Source organism: Balaenoptera physalus, assembly GCF_965194825.1.
Source record: "Balaenoptera physalus genome assembly, chromosome: 10".
NCBI lineage: Eukaryota > Metazoa > Chordata > Mammalia > Artiodactyla > Balaenopteridae > Balaenoptera > Balaenoptera physalus.
This window is the reverse complement of record NC_138889.1, coordinates 75,477,475-75,501,488: the sequence shown is the minus strand read 5'-3', so window position 1 is coordinate 75,501,488 and position 24,014 is coordinate 75,477,475. Positions and strand designations below refer to the sequence as shown.

The 24,014-nt window shown below is 43.0% G+C and overlaps 1 protein-coding gene across 6 annotated transcripts in view; it reads right to left on the bottom strand.

Annotated features, from left to right (window-relative positions):
- Positions 1-16,443: 16,443 nt before the first annotated feature.
- Positions 16,444-24,014, bottom strand: part of GTF2H1 (general transcription factor IIH subunit 1) — a 33,451-nt gene continuing 25,880 nt past the window's right edge. For 4 of the 6 annotated variants that reach the window (XM_082476628.1, XM_082476623.1, XM_082476624.1 and 1 more), the window contains 5 exons: positions 21,664-21,754; positions 21,069-21,184; positions 19,894-19,986; positions 19,589-19,696; positions 16,444-17,479 (listed from right to left, as the gene is read on the bottom strand). In XM_082476628.1, the coding sequence (XP_082332754.1) occupies positions 17,393-17,479; positions 19,589-19,696; positions 19,894-19,986; positions 21,069-21,184; positions 21,664-21,754 (495 nt within the window). In that variant the 3' untranslated portion in view covers positions 16,444-17,392. The remainder of the gene's footprint in view (positions 17,480-19,588; positions 19,697-19,893; positions 19,987-21,068; positions 21,185-21,663; positions 21,755-24,014) is intronic. The other 2 variants (XM_082476626.1, XM_082476627.1) reach the window with 1 other exon arrangement.

Genomic DNA, 24,014 nt, shown 5'->3' with positions numbered 1-24,014 from the left:
ACTCAACATCCAACATAAGATTTTCCTAAAGTGACCAAGGCCAGAGAATGGTGTCTACCCAAAGCAGTCATTCCTTTATCCAGTAAGTACTTATTATCTTCCTTCTCAAGAACATTCAATGGCTCCTCAGTCAGTGACCTCCAGGATAAAATTCAAATTCCTTGGAAAGGCACACTAGGCTTTCTATGATCCAGTGCCCACATCCCTCTCTGGCATTATCTCCTATTTTCCTTCATGCCAGTCCCAAGGGTACTTACCACGTTCCCCAAATATGCCACCCACTTCCACCTGGGCGGTTCCTTCAACCCACATGATCCCCTTCGCACCATCCCTACCCACCCACGCCCCACACCTCCATAGATCAAATGCTGTTCCTTGGGCTTTATATTAAGTTAGTTCTTATTGCTGTGCATCTCTTTCTCTCGGTAGACTGTAAGCTCCTAATGGACAGAAACTTTCTCATTCATCTCCACATCACCAGCATTTATTTGTTTAATAAATGTATTTTGAATTATGTGCCTGCTGTATAAAGGGCACCATTCTAGGTGCTAGGGATACAAAAATGAATAAGACAAATTTATAAGCCTTCAAAGCTTTCTCCACCATTTAGTGGAGAAAACCAACAACATCCCCCTCTATAGTTAAAGTGCAAGATAGAATGTAAACCAACACAAAAGATGTAGAAAATATTGCTCTAGTATTCAGAGGAGAGAGCAGTCCTTTGGCCAGGGATACCGGTGAAGGATTCTTGGAAGAGGTGGGATCTGAGCTCAGCCTAGAAAAAGACTTCAATTAATGAAGATCAGGTGTTGAGAAAGCAGAGAACAAATGCCTGGAGACAGGAAATTCCAGGTATGTCTGGTGAATCTTTAGCTTTAAATGCCAGGCTGAGAAATTTGGGGGTTTGGCTTTTTGGTTTTTGGTGGTCAGTGGAAGTCACTGAAGTTTTGGGGAAATGGGAGAGATAGGGTGAAAGCAAGGTGGTTGAAAGGTGATGGTTGAGGGTCCTGAGTAAGGACATTGTTACACAGCAGAAAGCTTCAGAACACACACAGCTCCAACCACCTCTGCACAAAACATATTCTTCTCTGACACACCCTACACGTCCCCATGGCACCTCTGAACACTTGCTGTCAGCCTGACATTTTTTCACCTTTTCCACAGTTGCAAAGCTGATCGCTTTCCTAAGGTGCAGGGTCCAAGATGCAGATAGCCTCTTCCATCTCCATCCCTGATAGGCCAGGGCCTGCTGCTTATGTGCCAAAGCAGAGGCTCCTCTCTCTGGGAAGAGAGCAGGTGCCTGCCCCTGGGAGACTGCTTCATGTCATCCCCCCAGTCGCATCTTCTTCTCGCATGATGGGAGGGGAAGCTGAAGACTCCAGCCCAACTCCTCAAGTTCTCCTGGGTGCCATCTCTTCTGCTATCCTGATGTCTCCCTGCCCCCAACTCCTTCTTCTCCCCTCCTCCAAGCTGGCTCATCCTCAGGCACTAGATGCTGCCTCCGTTTCCCTTTTTGGCTTAGACTGTCATTCCCTCCAGAGTTCACTCCTCACATGATCCCCTAACAATCCCCTTAGAAACTCTAAATTCCCTTTGCTGTATACTGAATGTTTGTGTCCCGCCAAAATTTATATGTTGAAACCTAATTCCCAATAGAATAGTATAATATTTAGAGGTGGGGCTGTTAAGAGGTGATTAGGTCATGAAGGTGGAGACTTCACGAATGGGGTTGGTGCCCTTATAAAAGAGACCCTAGAGAGAGCCCTTGTCCCTTCTGCCATGTAAAGACACAGGAAAAAGACTGCCATCTATGAACTTGGAAACTGCCAGCATCTTGGTCTTGGACTCCCAAGCCTCCAGAACCATGAGAAGTAAATTTCTGTTGTTTGTAAGCCACCCAGTCTATGGTATTTTGTTATAGCAGCCTGAACGGACTAAGGCATTACCCTTCCAGCTGCTTTCTACCCCAGGAAAGAGAGAAGACCTGTGTCCTTTTCTCTCCATCCTTCCCTGGCAGGGAGTTAGGCCTCAATCTTTCCATCCCATTGACGGGTTCCAAGGCAAAGACTGCCACCAGGATATAAGTGGCTCCCAAACTGAGGCCTTCCAAAATCAGTGCTGCAGAGGGAGTCCCAGGGCCTCTCCAAGCCAGACAATTCCCAGTGTAACAGAAGATGTCCCTTATCTAATCACAGCAGGGGAGGACTGTGGGAAGCTGCGACAGCCTTTCCCTCTGACAGGTTGGGTGGCAAGGACAGTGACAGTGGTGGCTTGGCAAAGATGAGTGAGCAACCTGGCGAAGAGGCAACCCTGACCTGGGGTTCTTGCCCCAGCTTTGTCAAGGACCTCTGGGTGACATTATGGCAGTCACATTCCCTCTGTAGTCTCAGCATCCCTGCCTCTAAACATAAGAGGGTCTCTCTCTTCCAGTTCAAACATCCCGGGAGGCTCTGAGCTAGGGAGTTGAGCCTCCACACACACCTTCATTTTTCCAGTTTTGCTCAGGACTCAATGGCAAAGGCCGCCCCTATTTTGGAAAGTGATTGGGGCTACTATGGGGGTGGAGACAGACATCCAAGGCTCCTGGCTCCACCCATGGCAACAGGAAATCCATGCCTGGCACTCTCTTGTCCCCATATTAGCTCCAAAACGGGGTCCAAAATTCCCAAGGCACTGGTGGGTATTGGATTGTTAATAAAAAACAGTCTCACAGGGCTTTGAAAGTGAATCACTGATAATAGGAACCCATCTCTCTTTGATTCCTGCGTAGATGTTTCAAACCTTTACCAGATGGAGAATTACATTCCAAAGCCTAGCTCAAAAAAGAAGGGCAATTTCCTCTAAAAGTCCAAGAGGATCAAGCCAATTGTAAATATGAATACCACCAGGGAAGTGTATTGGTAATTTCCTGGGGCTAGGTGTGGGAAATGAATGGAAGTCTTCTTAGCTGTGCAGCTGCCGACTGCGGGGCCCCCTCACTGAAATTTGGGTCCTAGGTTTTTGTTTAAACTGGGGTACACAGGCACTCATCTAGCTGCACCTCACAACGCAGGCTCTATTGGAGAAGGAGGCCCTCTGCCCTGTTATTTGAGCCTGCTCAGAGCACCCTGACCCGAAAAGGTAGCCCCACCTCATTTTTCCAGGGTACCAGAAGGGAGCCGGGGATTCTGTTAAGAGGAACAAAAGAGAGCTCCTTTGAACCCCAGGAGGGACCACAGGCTGTGATGGGTACAGACACGGAGAAGGCTTCCCTGCAGCTGGACAAAACTCAACGGGCCTTCTTTTATGTGTAGCTTAGGGGGGGTGTTTCATATCCATTCTCTCGAGGCATTTTCACCTCAACCGAGAGAGGAAAGCAGAACAAGAATTTTGACCTGTTTTACTGGTGAGACTACCAAACCTCAAAAAATGTAATTGCTTCAGGCCCCTCATAGCTGGAAAGCAGCCAGGTGGATTTCAAACTCCTGGTCTAGTTTTTCTTCTCCTACGCTACTCTGCCCCTCTGTCTTTCCTGGGGTGCCTAACAGCCTGGAAAGCAGTTAGCCCTTCGCTCTCCGAAAATCAAAGGACAAATGTGATAAATACTCCCCAAGGTCCAGACAGCTCATCTGCCCACAGGGCTGCTTCAGGGCCCTATCTAATAATCTAATAAGCCTCCCTCTTCCTGGTGCTCCATTAGCCTGGCAAAGCCCACATGTGTGCAGGGCCAAGCTCTGCCCTCTGTACAAACATAACTTGCAGCGTCAGGCTGTCTTAAAGGACATTTTAACTGAGCTGATCTTCCAGTTTTAGCCACAGAAGGGATGAAAGCCTAGGAGAGGCCCTCACAGCCTTGGCCCTCCTTTACCCACTGAATCAGTGAGGGAGATCAGCCCCTCACACCTGCCCCTGCTTTGCTTACACTGCAGGGCCTCTCAGCAATCCGATTGGCCTGCAGGGCAGACGTCACTGCGCAGTGGGGAAGTAGGGCTGGGAGAAGGAAAGGGAAGGGGAGGGAAGGGAAGTGAAGTGCTCGTGACTCTACCGTAGTGTTTCAGGGGTGGTGACTAAGAAACACGAACCTCCCAACTAGTCTAGCGTTTTCTCCCCTGCACCAGACACCATGGCCTTCTCCACCAGCCTGGGCTGCTTCCTTGGCACTGTGGGTGTGGCTCTTCTCCTGGCTTGGCTTCTGGGGTTTTCCACTGTACCAGAGCCGCTCCGAACAAGCCCTGGCTTGGGACTGGCAGCTTGGCGGGGAGGCCTCGCTCTGCAGGAGGCCACACCCCAGCCACTAAAGCCACGGGATTGCAGGAGCCCACCTTAGTAGAGCGCTGTTCTCAAAGAGCTCCCGGCCTCAGCCTCCTCTGCAGCCCCCTCGGCTGCAGGCTCATGATGTCACGGAGTCTTCCCCCAGGCTGATCTAGTTCTCAAGCAACCAAATTTCTCCTCCTCATTTCCTAAGGGAGGCTGCCTGTCAGCCATAGATGGGCACAGCCTGTGCCAAGATCTCCACGGTAACCAGGGGCCACAGCTTCCTGCCTTGGGTGACGATCCAGAGCCAGCACCCTTGGCAGGGCTCCCTTGCAGACTCCAGAGGGGCTGACTGTCATTCGGGCCCATCACACCCCACTGTCATGCCTGGAACTTAGGAACAGCCTAGGGAGGAAGCCCAGCTGGGTTTCCCTGGAAGACTTCAGACCCAGCAGGAGTTCTCTGAGAAAAGTCTGGAAACGGGGCAGGCTAGAAAGGCTCTACTTTGGAGTCCACTCGCTGCCTCCCACATGCAATTGATTTCTCAGGGCAGACTGTGGGGCTCTGGTGGTAAACCTTCTTTAGGGTAATGGGTGAAAGTTGAAAATTGCGCAGTGTGTTAGTTGCCTTTAGACTTTGCTCTCCCTGGCAGAGGGCGTGTTGGTGGTGCAGCAGATAGTTTGCCATGGATTAGGCAAGAATCCCAGGTCCTTGTGACCCCTACCCCATAAAATGGCCCCTGAGGCATTTGAGGAGCCGGCAGGCTCTTAACCAGGGTGGGTGTTTATCAGCGTGGAGTCAAAGACTCCAGAGTGAGAGGGAAGGTAGGGTGGGTGCCCCAGGAGCAGAGATGGAGCTAAAACTCACTTCCACAGTGTCAAGAACTGGGGCGGCCTCTTCAGAGAGATTCCGTTTCCAGGAGAAAACCAAATCAGAATGCCAAGTGGAACTGCTCCTGGTATGACCCACTCCTCCTCTCAGCCCTCTGTGCGCATCTCCTGGAGGGAGTCTGAAATTCAGTTGTGCGGATAGTGGACCGGGCAAGGTTCATTCATAGCCTTTCCTGCACCCTGGGGTAGTCCTTCTCCTGTTCAACTTCTTTTCCCAGTCTCTGAGGGGAGTTTGGTTTTTGCTCAACTTGTGCCTTGGGCTTTTGTGATGCAGAATCAATACCTGATTGGGGAAGACTGTGTATTTGGACCGGTAGTGGAAGGGAGGATTTGGGTCTACAGGATGTTAATCTGTATAATAACGAGGAAGAGAAAATGTCTCAAGGGAATTTTGGAGGCAGTGGAGGTGGAAGACTGGAAAAGAGTTGCCTTAACTTCTGCTGACTGATGAAAGGAGATTTGAGAGTAAGGAGAATTCTTGGTCAGTGCTGCTGTGGACATCGCGGTAATCTCCACTCTCACTTTGCCAAAGGGCGAGTCTGGGACTTGAGCTATTTTGAAATTACTTGTGATGCTGAAGGGTGCTTCCTAGTCAGTGCTAGGACACCAAACCTCGCGGGTCCAGACTTTGTGAGCATTGCAGTAATAATCACTCCCATGTTTATTGAACATTTAATATGTACGTCCCCAGCAGTCCTACTAAACCCTTTAAAAGCACTGTTTAATCTTCACAACTAACTGCCCTGTGGAGTAGGGCACATCATTACTCCCGTTTTCCAGAAACAGGAACTGAGTCTTAGGGAGGTGAAGGCACTTGCCCAAAGTCACACAGCCAGATCTGCTATAGCCAGGTTTCAAAGACATGAAAGCCAGGTGGCATCTGGGCAAGTTCTTTGCAGGGAGACCAGGTGCAGCTACTGCCCGTGACAGCAGGGACAATGGGGAGTTCCTCTCAGGAAATTGCTAGGCCGCGCTGAAGAGGGCTCTCTGTGGAAGCCGCAGCCTCTCACTGACCTAACGAAGCAGAAAATCTACGAAGTTGACAGCAGGCATGGCTCCACGGAGGCTGCTCCCTCACTGCTCTGAGCAGCAGGAATGCGCCGGGGGAGGACGTGATCATCTCGGACAGCTCCTGTCAGCCTGTTTTCCTGCCATTTTGTTAGTCCTGGGACGGAGACGCTGGGGAACACAAAGCCCAGGTTGACCCTTTCCGAGGAGGGCCCTGTCTATCTTTCTGTCCAGGCCTTTCAGAAAACAGACATCCCTGCAAACTCCTCCACTTGGAGAGATACTCTGCACATCTCCTAAGGGACAAGGAGGGGCAGATGGCAGAGCCTCCATCTGTACTGCATTCCTCTGCTGTACCAAACTTCCTGTCCTTCAAGAAGAGGGTCTCCATGGGAACCTCAGCTTTGGGAGCCAGTCAGGTTCAAACCCTGACATGACTCCTACTGCCTGTATGTTTCTGGGCAAGTCACTTTCTAAGCCTTATGCATCTTTGAAATAGGAAAAACAAGGAAATTGCTCAATAAACCATATTTCTATCTCAGGAATTGAGCTGAGGAGAGAGGCAAGTTTGTGGTCACTGCTCTGACAGTTTGTTTTATCTATTTCAGACTCTAATTGGTTCAGAGCATTCTTCCTGGCCCTGCACCCAGGCCGAGCCTGACCCCTTCCTCAGGTGAGGATCTTCTAGAACCTGCACATAATGCCTGCCTTATCCACCCTTTTATTTTTTAAAGATACTTTATTACCTAGTACTAAAATTGGTTGTATATACAAGGCTGGGCTGGTCAGGGAGGGGCTACAAGTTTCCCAGTTTTTTATGGCATCCTTAGTTTATGATGTAAAGCACACGGTTGTTTCTGGCCACCCTACGCTGGCTGGTCTCTGCCCCTTGCATGGATTCAGAAAGGCAGCCCCTGCCCACGAGACCCTGGCCTCCCTCGGTTTTGTTTCTCTCACAGTTTGGAAAGAGAGGCAGCCATGCAACGTCCAGACAGCAGCAGGGGGAGGCCCATGTTTCCAGGGGACAGGCCTGCTGTTGTCTTTCCCTCAGTATGGCTCTTTGCTTTGGCCTTACACTGCCCTGGGTTTGACTCCTGATTCCACCACTCACTATGAGAACTTGAGCAAATTACTTCCTCTCATGGGGCCTCTGTAGAATGGGGATAATGACATTTTCATAGGCTGTTGTGAGGTTTAAATGTAAAGCACCCAGCACCCAGTAGGTGCCCAATAAATGTTAGCTTCCTTTTCGATCCCTGGGGGGCAATCTGGAATGTTGAAGTGAAGATACTTCTGGGAAGCTCTCAAGAGCCCCAATCTAAGAAGAGGGATGGCCTCCAGGAGCTGGGAGAGACCTTTGATACCACCTGTTTCCCCACCTGCGCTGCCTCATCTGGGCTGGAGCTGTGCCAGGGGCAGTTCTGAGACAAGCGAGCGGCCTCCCTGAGGCTGAGAACTGAACGCTCTGTCAGCGACCAGCCGCTCCCATGTGCTCACCCTGCATCTCAGAGCCGCAGGAGCAAAGGTGCAAAGGAAGGGAGGTCTCTGGGGGCAGAAATGCAGCTCTAAAGAGGGAGGCAGTTTCTAAAGGCCTGCTTTGCTCTTCTAGTGCCCACACTCTGCAACTCACAACTGGCTAACTCCAACCAGGCCCGAAGGATTTCTATGTCCATTCCACAAAAACAAACAGTGAGATGCCCACACTGGACAATCCTTAGTTTCCATTCCAGCTGGGGGAAGAGCACAGGCCCTAGGGCTTTTTTAGAAAGAAATGTGCTTCTGGATCATGTAGCACTAGCTAGCTGCAACTCAGCAGCATTGGTGTTTAGGAAATATCAGTCATTGTCACAGTGTTTGCCATTCCTGAATAGCACCCATGTTACTCTAGTCAACATGCTTCTTTAAATTGACTCCCTATTTTACTTAGCTTCATCCCTAGCAAAAATGTGCCTGATATGCCAGTTACATTAAATATATATATATATATACACATTAAAATATATAACTATACAATTAGAAATTTGAAATGCTCAGTCATCTGATATTTATTTACTCAATAAATAAGTAAATTTATATATATTTACTCAACCCCCTGGAGGTGTGCTAACCACACTTTAGAAAACACTGGGCTAGTGAACAACTTAGCAGTGGGATCATGTGATACGCTCACACACACACCAGGGGAAAAAGCACGAGCTCAGTAACTTTGGCTTGCTCTATGACAAGGAACGGAGGATAGCTACTAGGGGTTTGGGTTGTGGACAAAGAATGCTGCTGGCCAAATCAGTAAACAAAGGATGTTGTGGCCATCAAGTCATCAGCCACTGCAGTCACCCCCAACGGTGCACCCTGAGTGGATTCAGGATGGAAAAGAACAGTATGCTGGCCCTAGATAGTTGAGGTGCATATCAAAGGAATGATTTCAGTGAGCCCAGACTCTTGCACCTTCCCATACAGAGAAAAGCGCTAAATTCATTAACTTGAGATGTTTGTTTTTTCTTTAATTAGCAGAAACCTTTTGATGTTCAACTACCTGGTTTGTTTTTGCAAAACTCTTATATATGCTGGCTCTTCCCTTACCTCTTCAGAAGGATCCTTCAGAGCTATATGAGAGGCTGTCTCCCGGGCTTAAGTCCTCAGTATGTCTGCCGAATAAAACATAATTCTCAACTTTTAGGTTGTGCATTTTTTTTCAGTCAGTTTAGAGCAGTCATCTTATGGGGCCTTTAGTCATGAAATGGTGAGCATTCACCTCGACACTAAAATAACCAAGATTCAACACTAGTGGATCTCTGGTTAAACGTGGCAGATTGAACTCATATGTTTATCTTAGTTCCTTCCCCAAATCCTACTAAAACAATGGGAAAAGAACATACAAACGTATAATCACACAAAGACCAAGAGACTGGTAGAGGAGACAACCGCAGCTGAGGTCTGTCAACCACATTTTAGAAAGCTGAAATCAGTGTGACTAACACGAGAGTGAAATCCAAGTGGCCACAGAGGGAGGTGGTGAAGAGATGGAAGCTGATTTGCACTAGATGGGCTCAGGAGCTGGAGGGAGCAAGTTCTATGGAAGATAGGAGTACAGTGTGGGCCTGAAACAAGGGATCTAAGAGACTGGAGACTCCCGGATTCCTTCCCGACCTGTGCAACAAAATGACTGCCTCCTGCCTCCACCCTCACTGAAAATCAGGGGTTTACTCTTTGGGGAAATGCAATCAGGACGCAAGCACAGTGGTGAGAGGCACTGGGGCATAAGAGAATGTCTATAGACAGAGAACCCCCTTCCTGAGGCAATTCCCAGAAAGCTAGTCTCCAGGCTTATACTCCCAGGTAGAGACACAGAGGCTCCTTCTCTGGAGAGACTGAATGGTCTCAGAGAAAAGTTCCCCAAATACTGACATGTGAGAGACCTGGCTGGCAAAGCGGCTTCCCCCCAGTTACCCCGGTGGACGTCCTCTATTCGACAGACCTGCCCGTGCACATGGAGCTTCTAATCCACGTTAAATAACTTGCTCAAATACAAGGGCCAGCTGAGGGGTTTTACAGTCTGTTCAGAGTTTGGAGTGAAGTGGCCATAGGAGTGTTAGAAGATCAAGCCAACTGGAAACGGTGGTGAAAGAAAAGTTGGTCAAGAAAGTTAAGGGAACCTTAGTACCCTGCTCGGCTGTGATGCTGGGTATCTTCTATTTGCCCTGCAGGTCCACTGTCTTCTTATCCACCCTGCTCTGGGTTCTGAGGGACTGACCTGAAGGAACCACACAGCAATGGTGCCCCCATGCCCTCTGCCTTCCCTGCAGAGACTGGGGGAGAGGGAAAGTGAGATGGAGCCCTCCCTGTGGGACTGTGGGTGGGCTGTGTCCCTTAACTCCTGTCAGGGTCTCTTCTCTCCTGGTGACCACTAGTCTTCTAGTCTTCTCTCCTGGTGACCACTTCTTTCCATCGCCTCATCAGGCCTAGGCCTGGTAACTAGGATACCGTACTATAACTTATGGTTTCTCTCTACACTTTGGAAAACTGTCCCTTTATTAATCTCCTTAAATCACCCAATTTGAGGGTGCCATTTATTTCCTGCCAGGACCCTGACTGAAGCACCAAACAATATTCACATTATCAAAATGTGAACACTGTTGATCATCAAAAAACGGTGAGATAACTATATTGGGAGTCTGGAGAGAGGGAAATGGGAATAATGATAAGAATACTAAATCCTTAATGACCATAATAGTGGAGAATAACAAAATTGATAAATTGAGAATGGTATAATATAAGCTAAAAGAGTTGAAAGTGATTAATTCTGTGATGAGGGAAGTTGGTGGATTTGATGTTTTGGTATGCACCTTTTAGTGTTTTTGATTTTTTAAATTATGAGCATGAATAACTTTGCTAAAAAACAAAATCAATTTTTAAAAAGTAAAATGTCAGGAGAAAACAGGACAGCGAAGGTCCGTTGAATTCTTCTGAGGACCCAGCACATAATAGAGGCTTAGGCACCAACAGCAGAGTTGGAGCCTGGGTGGCCCTCCGTTAGGGCTTCAAATCCAAGAATCTGTGTCTGTCACTGCACTTCGGGAGAATGAAGCAGTCGCCCAGCCTCAGAGCCACATGTGCTTGTCAGTGTGTGGCCTGATAGCACAGATCTCCCTTTCTCCATTATTTATAGCAGGGAGAAGAGAAAGTTCCAGCCTGCCTGAGCAGGGTGGGGAGACAGTAAGGCGATTAGGGAGAGAAAGGTCAATAGTTCGCAGCTGCACAGATTTGCTTTGAAGAGCTAAGCCTGAATCTTAGCTCTCCACTCTCAAATTGGAGTCAGGGTATTTAGGCAAGTCATTTCACCTTTCCGAGACTCAGTTTTATTAAGTTCCATGAAGGCACAGTCTATTCTACCCATCATCTAGGACAGTGCCTTTTCCTGACCCGGAGATTTTATACGGTGGGGTCTATAGACTGATGTATATAGTAGGAGCTTGATAAATAATTGTTGAGTGAATCCTAAGGATTAAGAATGTACATATAACATGGCAAATATCTGGCAAATAGATCTAATAAATATTAGTTTTTTCCCCTTACTCTCTGGTCCCTATCAATGATGATATTTTATGCCAGCCTGAGTCAATAAGCTTTGAGCTGAAGTCAGGTAAAGGTAAATAATAATAAATGGTACGAAGAACAATTATGGAGTGCTTAATTTGTGCCATGCAGTATTCTAAGCACTTACATTGATTAGCTTATTTAACTTTCACAATAAATCTGTAAGTACTCTTATTACGCCCATTTTAAAAGTGAGGAAACTGAGGCATGAAGTGATGAAGTAATTGCACAACTATTAAGTGGCAGGGTTGGGATTTGAACCCAGGTAGCTCAGCTGTAGAGCTTGAGCGCTTTCTCGTTTACTAGATTTTTACTAACCTATTCATGTAACACAGAAAATTGATCACTATTATGTTTTTAAAGAAATTCCTTCTTGCCTAACTAAGCTATACTTGTGATATGCAACTGTCCAGATGACAAATAACCATGTTTAGGTCTGGGGATGTGCTCACTGAAGCCTGTTAGTGACCTTGTTTTGAAGAGAAACCCCTTCACCTGTTTTATCAAGTTTCAAGGTTGCTCTCCTGCTAACTCAGCATATTTTCAATCTCTTTTTCTTTGATCCCAACCTCTATTTTTTCTCTTAATTTTTATTGGAGTATAGTTGATTTACAATGTTGTGTTAGTTTCAGGTATACAGCAAAGTGAATCAGTTATACACATATCCACTTTTTTAGATTCTTTCCCCATATAGGCCATTACAGAGTATTGAGTAGAGTTCCCTGTGCTATACAGTAGGTCCTTAATAGTTATCTATTTTATATATAGTAATATGTATGTCAGCCCCCATCTCCCAATTTATCCCTTCCCCTGCTTACCCCCAGTAACCATGTTTGTTTTCTACATAGATCCCAACCTCTATTTTTAAGAAAAAATTTTAGCAAGTACTTAAAAGATAACAGGATGTGCTTCCCTTCCCCTTCCCACCAAAAAAAAAGGAAAGCTTTTTCCCCTAAATATCAAACATATGAAATGAAACATTAATTTCAAACGAATTTTGGATTCTAATTGACAGTATCTTTTAACTTACAGTTGTCTTTTGATCTATATTTTACATCCCAGGGAAGAACACAGAAACGTTCTCCTCACGTTCTCAAAAGAATGGAATTTATTTCATAAATACTGTAACTGAAGTGTGAAATCAGTTATAAGCAATTTTATACGTATATTTTAAAGTAATTTGGAGAATGCAGGGCACCACAAAAAAGTGACAATTAATACATCTATTAAAGATAAGCCATGAAAATTAGATTTGGGCAGTTTTTTGGGGGTAGAAGTACAAGTGAGCACCTTTACTGTTCTTTGAGGGAATTTTCTTCCATTTAGATTTCTAAACAGTGAAATTGAGAAGACGCTGCCTTTCACCGTGTGGCTCAGTGAAAACCTGTATCAGCATTAAGGACAGCACTCACCCAGCACATGTCATGCGTTGGACTCTGCTCCAAGTGCCCTATATATACTCTATTTGTTATCCTCACAGTAATCCTATCCGTTAAGTACTATAACACTTTATAGATGAAGAAGAAACCAAGGCACAGATTAAGTAAAGTCACACATCTAGTGAGCTACGCAGCTGGGATTCGAACCCAGTGTAGGTCCAATGACTGTGCTCTAATGGCTCTGCTACACCACGTCTCTACTGCTGCTGAGGCTGCAGTCAATCCTGGGAGGGCCTGTTATAACACTACTTTTTCTCTACTTTTTATATCTGTGGGTCTAAATGTTCTTGGGTAATAAGAATCTGATTGTACAAGTAAAATTCCAAGGAATTTTTGCATTCAGGCCAGACATAGCCTGTTCTTACGGATAACCAGGTGCCAGAAGTAGCACACTAGTGGATAAGATCAAAATTCACAAAAACTTAGCTTACAGAAATGGGACCATGAATGGGTTCTCTATGGAGATAAGCCCCATTGTCAGGGTTTATCTTAAAGGGTATAAATGTGTGCACAGGTGTTTGCTAGAAAAATCTTAGATTGTAGGTTAGAAAAATAATTTTAAGCGCATAGAAAAATGTCCAGGAGAAAATACACTAAGCACTGCTTCAAGAGAATGAGATTTGGGGGTAAGGATACAGAAACATTTTCTATTATTTTATATATGTCAGTACTATTCAAACCTTAAAAATATTATACCTTTGTAATAATTTTAAAAATGGACATTAATGGTCAGTGATCTTGTATTTGTCATTCCTTTCTCACTCTCTGTTCACCATTTAGGTCCTCGAACCAGAAAGATATAAATTTGAGTAATAAAGGTCTTTGAATTCTAATACCTAGTGAACCTAGGTAACTAGTAAATTTGACATGAGGGGAGGGCAAATCCAGTGAGGTAAGTATAGACATTTCTGTGATTATAACTAGCATGTAGTTGAGTCTTGTTTTTCAATCCAATCTGACAATCTTTATCTTTTAGAGTGTTCAGTCTGTTTTAATTGCTAGTAAGTTGGGTTTAAGTCTACCATCTTGCTATTTATTTCTATGACTACAGATGAGTAAAATTTTAAATTTAAGCCAGTTTAGGGACCTCCCTGGCAGTCCAGTGGTTAAGACCCTGCAGTGTGGATGCAGATTCAATCCCTGGTTGGGGAACTAAGATCCGGCATGCCGTGCTGTGTGGCCAATAAGCAAATAAATAAATAAATAAATAAATAAATTCAAGCCAGTTTATCTTATGCTTCAACCTCAGCCTACTTTTCTTTTTAAAGAGAATTCATTTTTACTTATTTATCGGCCACGCGCACAGCTTGTGGGATCTTAGTTCCCTGACCAAGGATCAAACCCGGGCCCACAGCAGTGAAAGCACCAACTCTTAACCACTGGACTGCCAGGGAACTCCCTTCGGCCTACTTCTGTTATCATTCATCCCAACAAACACAGCAGGTTACCAGGTGGCCAGAGAGGGTATAGGTTTTTCAAGCTGTTTTGTTAGGGGGAGTGGGAAGAGCTGGATCGCTGGCTCCACCTCAACAGGTATAATTTCATGTTTGTCATAAATATTAGGGATTCTGCAAAATACTATGAAAACAGGGTTCTGTGGTTACAAAGTCTGAATTCCAAGGTCTTTTCTGTGACTTAAATACACACCCAGTCGAGGATATGGACTACAAACTAAGGCTGATCACCCCTGAACCAGGCTCTAGGCAACGCTCCAGCTCTGGACAATTTAAGAGCTGAAAATAACTAAGACTCCCCTGGCCTCAGGAACTGGGAAAACAGCTGAGTCTTGAAGAAGCTAAATTGGGAAAGGGCAGAGGTAATGCACTGATGACTCCCATGCAAGTTCTGACACTGGAAACAGCAAATCTAAGTTTAAAATGGGCAGCTTTCCATACCAGGGCCACTGTTGGCTCCAGATGATATATGCACCAATAGGAAATCACTTTCTGGATTAAACCCTCAGCCTGGATGAGTGGCTTACCCTCCTAAGTTATAGGTGTTTAAGCAATCTTTTGCTTTCCAGACTGAAGCAGATGTCACAAAGTATCCTACTCATTCTGCAGTGTTAAGTCCAAAGTAGACTAGCACTACTGATTTTATGTTTTTCCAAGAGAAACTCATTCTCCTAAGGCATGCATACTTTCACTATACTATTGTACTTTGCAGCCCTTTGGGCTAATGGGACCCACTAGGCAGAATAACCCCATAATGTGATTTGCCGTAAACCAAGTACAGAATAGAATTGGAGGCAGGAATGACTGACGGGGCAGTCAAAGGAAAAACTAGGCAATGGAAGCCTGGGCTGGGGAATAAAAGCTTCCAACTTCACAAGCATCTTGTCCCATCTTAGTGACTGCAGAAGCTTAGCAGTTTAGAGTAAGCTCTGACACTTACTGGGGTAAATTACTTAACATCAAAACCATTTCTAAAGGTGCTAGGCACCTTTATCGCAGCTCTCAATCACCAGCGGCTGCTATCATTTTCCACAATGGGAAGGTGGGGCCATAGTAGGTCTAAACAGCCGCCAAAGTTCATTTTGAAAGGACTCCAAGGATCAAATATTTCAAATGTAAGCTGGACTTGAAAGTGAGAGCTACCTCTGTTGAAATCTCCCTTAAGTCCTTCATTCCTTATGAGACTTAATCATACACCTTATGAAAGTCTTTATTCAGTTCCCTCCTTTCTATTTACCAGAATTCCACTTTAATTTGGACCTAGTTTCCAGTCTGGATTGTTCCAAAGCCTTCTAGGTTTTGGCATCCCCAACTGCTGGACTTTTAGTCCAACAAACCAAACAGAACAAGCAAACTACCCTCAGAAAAACAACTCATGTGCTTAAAATTTTCTCCAAGGTCCCCTGTGCCTAATGGGTAAGGTCTGAATTTCTTACCTTGGCCTTACAAAGCCACCCGCAACCTGAATTAAACTGATTTTCCCAGCCTCTTGTCACTTCCAACTCTCCAATCCAACAAACACTGTTGTCCCAACACGCGGGGGGTGGGTCTTTCAAAGTCTTCACATCTTCATCATGCGCTTCCCTGTTCAACCTTCAAGGCTTAGCTAAAATGTTAGTTCTTTAGTGAAGCCTACCCAATTCCCCCAATGGTTTCTTCCTTCAGGTTCCATTATATTTATCACTTAATCTTTAACAGAGCACTCAACAGAGCATTTTATTTCTTTACGTCTGCCTTTCCCAACAGACATACTCTTTCTTCTATTTCAAACATTTTTCTATCTGCTCGATTGCTATTGCTTATGAGTAGTTGTGGTAATAATTCATTTGAAATGCACTTTGTAAAACTGTGAAGTGTAACACACCATTACTAAACTGATCTGAAGGAGAAATGGGAGGGCTGAAGCAGAAGAATGATGTTGCTACTTTCCTTTAACTGGTTCAAAGTCTGAACAGGTTTTCGACCTGCTGTAGCCATTTTATGAAAGATAAACAGCTTGTATAATGGCTTAAAAAAAAAAAGAGTAGCCCTCGAGCAGCCCACCCAGGGAAGCACCACACATAAGGAGAATCCACAAGATGTGTTACAGTTAAAAGAGTATCTATAAAAAGTTTTACTTTTTTCTGTGATTTTTAATACAAGACATCTAAAGTCTTAGATAAATGGTGAGTTGATACTATCAGGAACAAAATATGGCACAGATTCCAAAAACAAGAACATATCTTTTTTTTTTTTTTTTTTTTTTTTGCATTTAGGCTTTGCAGTCACTATGCAATGATTATCAACTCGCCAAGGACAGTAACAGTCAGATACTGGAGAAAAAGAGATATGAGAAACATCTTTTATTTTTTCTAAAGAGGTGAAAATAAGTAAGATTTCTTATATCTCTCACTCATAAGATTTTTAAACTCTTAAAAATGCAATTTCTTTTCAAAGCACATGCCATCTTAAAAAAAAATCTTAGCAATGTACATTTGCACTCAAAGAAAAACATGCAGCGCATTGTCCTCTGACAAAATTCTGCATAAAAACCCCACACGACTTTCTGCAAATATGTCCCCTCTTTATCATTTAGGGACTCCAAACCACAAACATTCAGTGCAATATTTATTGTTTCTTATTTCCGTAGGAAACACAGGACCAATGATGTCTTCTGACTACAACTGTTTCTGGATGGCTGAGCAACAGTCTCCCTCTGCTTTATTTTAAAGTACTCTCTTTAACTTGCTGATGTAAGGTACAACTAGAATTCAGCAAAACTTAAGGATACAAGTGGAAGATGGAGGAGAAATACTTAAGGTGTACCCTGTGCCATAAACTTAGGAAAAAAAATTTATACAATAACAAAACAAAACCAAAAATCCTCAGATTTTATCAATGCACCCTTTTAAAAAGTTTTTTTTTTTTTTTAGATTCCTGAAAGCAGCTTAATGTGAATCAAAAGCAGTTCCTGAGTAACTGCTGTAAACAGTGTCTTTTTAAAATATATATATATATATATATATATATATATATATATATATATATATATATATTTGCAACTTAGCTCATTTTGGTTCTGCCTTAATTTACCTCCCTAGCTTTTAATCATAGTTCCCTTCTTTTCAGTTCTTAATGTGCAAGTACAATAGCATCAGCTCCAAGAGTCGGCATGGTACAGATATTTCTTGTCACTTCTGTGTGATCACCTGCAGGTCTGACAGGCCAGGTTTCCAGAGTCACTGCAGGTCACAGTTCTCTCAGTCTCACAGAACCTGTGAGAGCCACGGACACTTCACGTTTTCTTCATCAGACGCCGTGACTGCCACGTGTGGAGCTTGTTGTAAGCTGTCTGGAGCATCTCCTCTATGTGACTTACCAACTGAAAAACATACCAAGACACTTAGGCAACAATGGGGTAAAGGCTGGGGAAGTTACTACTTCTGATCCAGATCTGGCACATACTTCAGTGTTGTTCCCAAGCTCTTTTTTATTTCTCCAAAGAGGCAACATGCAAGCCCTCTGTGAAGGTGTTATCAGACACATTTTGTATAGAAAGGTAAGAGGGATGGTGGGGTATAGTAGAGGCTGGAAATTCACCTGCTTTGCCTGTACTGTATGTCTGTCCTGTCATTAACCAGTCATAGGACAACATGAAATCCTGTGTTCTAGGCTTTAGTTTCTTTTGTCAAATGAGAAAGGTGAACTAAACTGGTGATTTCTAGATTTAAACATTAGTCTCTTGACTAAGGTCAAGAGGGTGGCATCAACACTAACTCAGAGAAAATTTGAAAAATGCCCCACTCCCCTGAAGATTCTGAGGCAGCAGGTCTGGGATGAGACCCAGGAATCTTTTGATTTTCAAAAGCTCCTCCACTTAATTCTGCTGCACAGCCAACCCTGTGAAGCACTTTTCTATGTTCTCTAGGGTCTTTTCCAGGTCTAAGACTTCAGGATTTCAATGTAACTCAGCAGATTACAGAAAAATCTAAATGGTCTCAAAGCTTCACACAAGTACTATGTCACGCCTTAGGTCAGGACTACGTATCTTGAGTAGAAAAAATTTTTACCCTCATCACAGACATAACTAGAAGTCAACAGGACCACACTGATCTAAGCTGATAAAGACTCCTAAGGCAGAATGTCTTTGGATTATCTGTTTCCTCGGAAGTGGACAGTGTAATTTACATGGTTGGAAGTAAAAGTCTTATAAAAAGTCTGCAAGTCAATTTTGGCAGTATGGGGACAGAGACCAGGAAGTCCTAAATCCTTGTAGCATGCCAATAACTTAGATTCAATCTGAGGTAGTTAAAAAAAAAACTGTTATTTCCCACACCTGTTATCACTGTGTGTGTGTGTGTGTGTGTGTGTGTGTGTGTGTGTGTGTGTGCGCGCGCGCACGCATGCACGTGCACAAGGGGGAGCGTTATGTTATTTACTTCTGTCTGGAAACTACACTGCTCCATAGGCTGCAGGGGTTCCACAGAACCCGTTAGAAGAGGTGAACGCCACAGCCTCCTGTAAGGCTGCACATGGCCTCAGAATCCTTTTTACTACAGTGCTCCAGGCAGTTACAATCAATTGAGAAGGCACATAAACTGAAATCTATTTGTCACCCTTGCTCTGTTGTGGGAAGACACTTCAAGCTTCTTTTCTGATTATAAATAACATTGTTATATTTTAAGAAAAACCACTTAGAATGTTTAGGGAATAAAAACTTACTAAAAATATTACTGATGAAGATTTTTCAACTTTCAACTGTAAAACTGTTTTGATTACCCTACTTACTGAAACACTGAACTCTAAGTTTGTACATACTATTTTTTTCCCTGTCATCTCTGAGAAGACTTGCATTAACACACAGAGAAACAATCTTGTGTGGTTGCTCTAGCCTTGCATTAAAAACAACGCTAAAACTCCTGGGCATAAGGTGACACTTCTCACTGCCTTACCCACTGCCCTGCTGTCAAACAGGGAAGCTGAAGGCAGACCATAATCCCGGAACTGTTCAGCTTACTTTCATAGAATGGCAATTCTACCTTTCTTTGCATTGCTACATTTGTAGTTGCTACTCAGGTTTTCAAAATTAATACCTTTAGGAACATACATATAGGTTGTAAATCCATAAAGAAAAGCATGGAGGTGATTATTACAAATCCTGGTTAGTTATGGCCTTGAGAGAGTGGGACAGGGACACTCAGGGTACTGGTTCTATTTTTACCATGATTGGTGGGTACACAGATACTTGTTTTACTATTTAAAAGAGCAAATGTATTTCATACACTTCTGAATGTATGATACATTTTACAATTAAAAAACAGTATTCCTGGGACTTCCCTCATGGTCCAGTGGTAAAGAATCCGCCTTACAATGCAGGGGACACAGGTTTGACCCATGGTCAGGGAACTAAGATCCCACATGCCACCGGGCAACTAAGCCCGTGCGCCGCAACTACAGAGCCTGCGTGCCGCAAACTACAGAGCCCACGCACCACAACTAGAGAGAATCCCGTGCACCGCAAGGAAGAGCCCGCGGCGCCGCAACGAAAGATCCCGCATGCCTCAACGAAGATCCCGCGTGCTGCAACTAAGACCTGATGCTGTCAAAAATAAAATAAATAAATGCTCTTAAAAAAAAAAAAAAAAAAGCAGCCTTAAAAAAACCAAAATAACCCCCAGTATTCCCAGTAACAGAAAACAAAACAACATATATACTCATTTACAGGAAAACAAAGTTAATTTCATCATTTTACTACACAGAGAAAACTATTAGGCCAAAATTAAATTGTTGCCTTACATTTGTGCTTAAATACTGTCTCCGAATTTTTTCTTGGAATGGGCAGAGTTTTGTAACTTGGAATCGTTCCAAATTACTTTTCATTTTCACTACCTAAAAAAAGAGAGAAATAATGAATTACAGACTCTCAAAGAACCTACAGGGATCAAGAGAAAAACACACATAAGGTTTCTTTTTCTTTCTTCTTTTTTTTTTTTTTTAAGATTAACTGGCTCCACCAGGCAGAGAAGCAATATCGAATATATTTAGATTCTTTTGGTTTATAATTCATATCCTTCCTGATGTTTTTTGTGCATGTGTATAAATGTATATGTAGAAAACATATAGTATACACTGCTTTAAAATTCCACTTGGTTTAATGAGAACATCTTTAAGTCATTAAATACTAAGTCATCATTTAAAATGGATGTATCTTTAACCAATCCCCTTCTGGTAGATATTTAGACCATTTCTACACAGACAGTGGTAGAGAAACATCTCTATGGCTCAATATTTGCATACATTCATTCTTAATTATTTCCTTAGGTTAAATTTCTAAATGTTGAATTTCTGGGTCAAAGCATGTTTTACAAAGGTAGTACTTGTAGTGGAAGAAAGGACTCTCTTCTTAGCAACTTGGCCATCACTGATCATTCTAAGTTTTTTATCCTTTTACAAATTACAGATGAAAAATGCATTTATGTAGCTTTAAAGATAATTTATTTGAATACTGAGTATGAAAATTTCCTCTTAGATTTATTGGGCCACTTGCATTCTTTAGTGAATCGCCTGTTCAAAGAGTTTTGCCTATTATTTTAAATGGGGTATTTATCTTTCTCTTAAAGACTGTTTATAACAGCAATCTATATAGTAAAGCTATTACTACTTCTTTTTTAATTGAATTATAGTTGATTTACAATGTTGTGTTAGTTTCTGGTGCATAGCAAAGTGATTCAGTTAACTTTTAAGATGCACGATTATAAGTTATGGAACTGGTCTGGATCTCAATTTTCTTCATATACAAAATGGGTGTCAATACCTACTCCATCAGGATGCTGTGAGGCTTAAATGAAACAATATATGCAAAGTAGTGTTTGGCACATGGTAAACATTCAATACAATTTTCCAACTTCAAGATAACACTTCACTAAGTTACACTACCACAACAGCTGGCTGTGTTTGGAATCGGTTCTGACCTTTTCTTCTAGGAATGGCGTATTAACAGGAAAGCAGGACCAGAAGTGCCGTAGAAGTTCCCCAACAGCCACATACAGGTGTTTCAATTCAGACTGAATATCATTTGGCACCATCTCTGCAAAAGAAAAAGTGGTCCATAGGATAAAAGCTATTTTCCCATGTGTGTAGTCTCTGAAAGAATGACAACTCAGAGAATAAATCTGAATGCACACTCTACCAATACTAAACCAGGATGTGCTATTCTGAGACAAGTTACTGATTTTGTGGCCGACAGACCACAGAATTTAAATTTCCTTGGGGTTTTGGAGGAATTTCCAGGTTTTGCTTTAAGAGGTAGGAGAGGAAAAAAAATGTGTGACTAGCAATGTCACACATTACTAGTGTGACACAGCAATGTGCCACTGTTTGTAATATTAAAATAATACTGAAACATAAGCTCTTGTCTAAATATGCTTCAGGATCTGGATGCATAAAAACAAAACAAAAATCCCAGAAATGTCCCAAAGAGAAACCAATAAAACTTAGCACTCTTCTCAAACTGCTCTTTTGAGGTTATTTAGGTAAAGGGACAGCAACAGGAGGTCCAGCACATACGGTTTATGGCTTGCTGTGTCCCTCCCTGCATCAGTGCTCCTCCAGGTGACAGTGCTGTGATGGTACTACTGGCAGCACTGCTTGAGAGAACCTGAAAGAAATTAAGACACAAAAAGTGGTTTCTCTCTTTTTTGCCCATCTTTTTTACTTAACATTTCAGTTCTATAGCAAAATGTCCAGTAAGTCTTCATTCCTGTATAAATAAATAAGTTATAGCAACCAGAGTGAACCACTTTCCATGAGGCTAGAAACACGGTATGTGTAGAAACAGAATACCTACCAATCTTCCAGGAATACCAGGCAAGTCCATAGGTACCTCAAAATACACACGCTTTTGTCTAGTCAAGCCCCCCCCCCCCGCCTGTTTTAAAGTATAGTTGATTTACAATATTGTGCTAGTTTCAGGTGTACAGTGATTCAGTTACACATATATATGTATATATCTATATTCCTTTTTTGATTATTTTCCATTATTGTTTACCACAAGATACTGAATATAGCTCCCTGTGCAGTAAATTCTTGTTGTTTATCTATTTTCTATATGGTAGTGTGTATCTGTTAATCCCATACTCCCAATTTATCCCTGCCCACCACCCCTCCTTCTCCTTTGGTAACCATAAGTTTGTTTTCTAAGTCTGTGAGTCTGTTTCTGTTTTGTAAATAAGTTCATTTGTACTATTTTTTTTTTTTTAAAGATTGGGAGTGAGTTATTTATTTATCTATCTATTTATTTATTTATGGCTGTGTTGGGTCTTAGTTGCTGCATGCGGGCTTTCTCTAGTTGCCGTGATTGGGGGCTACTCTTCATTGCTGTGCACGTGCTTCTCATTGCGGTGGTTTCTCTTGTTGCGGAGCATGGGCTCTAGGTGCGTGGGCTTCAGTAGTTGTGGCACGCGGGCTCATCAGTTGTGGCGCATGGGCTTAGTTGCTCCACGGCATGTGGGATCTTCCTGGACCAGGGCTCGAACATGTGTCCCCTGCATTGGCAGGAGGATTCTTAACCACTGTGCCACCAGGGAAGTCCCTGTACTATTTTTTAGATTCTACATAGAAGTGATATCATGTAATATTCGTCTTTCTCTGTCTTAGCCAAGCCCTTACTTAAGTACCAACTTAACTTATGAACTCTTAGCACTGAAGGTAAAACTGAGTTTAAGGAAAGAAAAAAAAGACAATAAAACAAATGTTAAATCCTTACTGGCAGCTGACATAAGAAAATCCAGCAAAGCAGAAATATATCATTTGTCATTTTTCAAGGAAGTGAATACACCTAGCCAAAAGGGGAAAAAACTCCACATTCCCCACTGTATCCGTATCAACACTTAGGGACATGACTGATCTATCTCTTCATTGAGTGCCTAACAAGTACCAAGGGCTAGCCATGGAGAGGAACAAATCGTTTGCTGAATAGCTCAAGCGCAGGTTTAGTGTGTCTCAGTGGAGTTTTTACAAGTAGAAATCTATGTGTGTATGGGCTGGATGAAAAAAATATTTAACTTGGTGTAAAGAGCACATTACAGGACAACTATGAGTCAAGGGGACATGAATGTTCACTTTATTCCTATTTCCTTTTGTTAGAAATGTTATAATGCATTGTAACCAGAAGTTTCAGTGACTGCTGAGCTTGCCGTCTAGTCACTGGCTACACTCAGGTATACACATCCGAGGGCAGATAACCTCTTCATGTGTCTCAGATAATGAAATCACTTTTTTAGGGGTGTGCGGAAGAATCTAAATATTTAAGACTGACCACAGCTTAAAAAAGTTAGGTGGACCTACTCTGGCCCAAGGGCCAGATGTTGGACAAGTATAGTCTAGAAGGAAAGATGTAGTCAAACAATCCCGTGTTGTTACGTGAGCATAAGTATGTACAACACGTATTTCCTTGCTCTGTCCACTGAGGGGACAATGAAACCAGTAGCAAATGACATCCCAACAGTAATGAGTACACCTAGTACTCACATCTTTGTTTCTAAATCTAAACACTTAAAGGAAGATTCTGTGGCTGGGCAGGAAAGGATAAGATAAATTTGGAACACCTATCTCATTGTGCCATGAAGTAAGGAGGTGCTCAAAAACTGATGAAGATATTGTCAGAAACATACCGGAGCCAGTGTAAATGGCATGGGAAGCATCTGACTACAAAGGGGCAAGGGTACATTTTTTGGGTTGACAAAACTGTTTTATATCGTGTTGGTGATTACACAACTGTACATGCACACTGAAAATCAAGGAATAGCCTGAAAAGGTATATTTTACTGTAGGTAAGTTATACCTTAGTTTAAAAAAAGAAAAAACTGATAGCAACAATTTATAACCCATAGAATAATATAAAAATCCATGCTTATAAA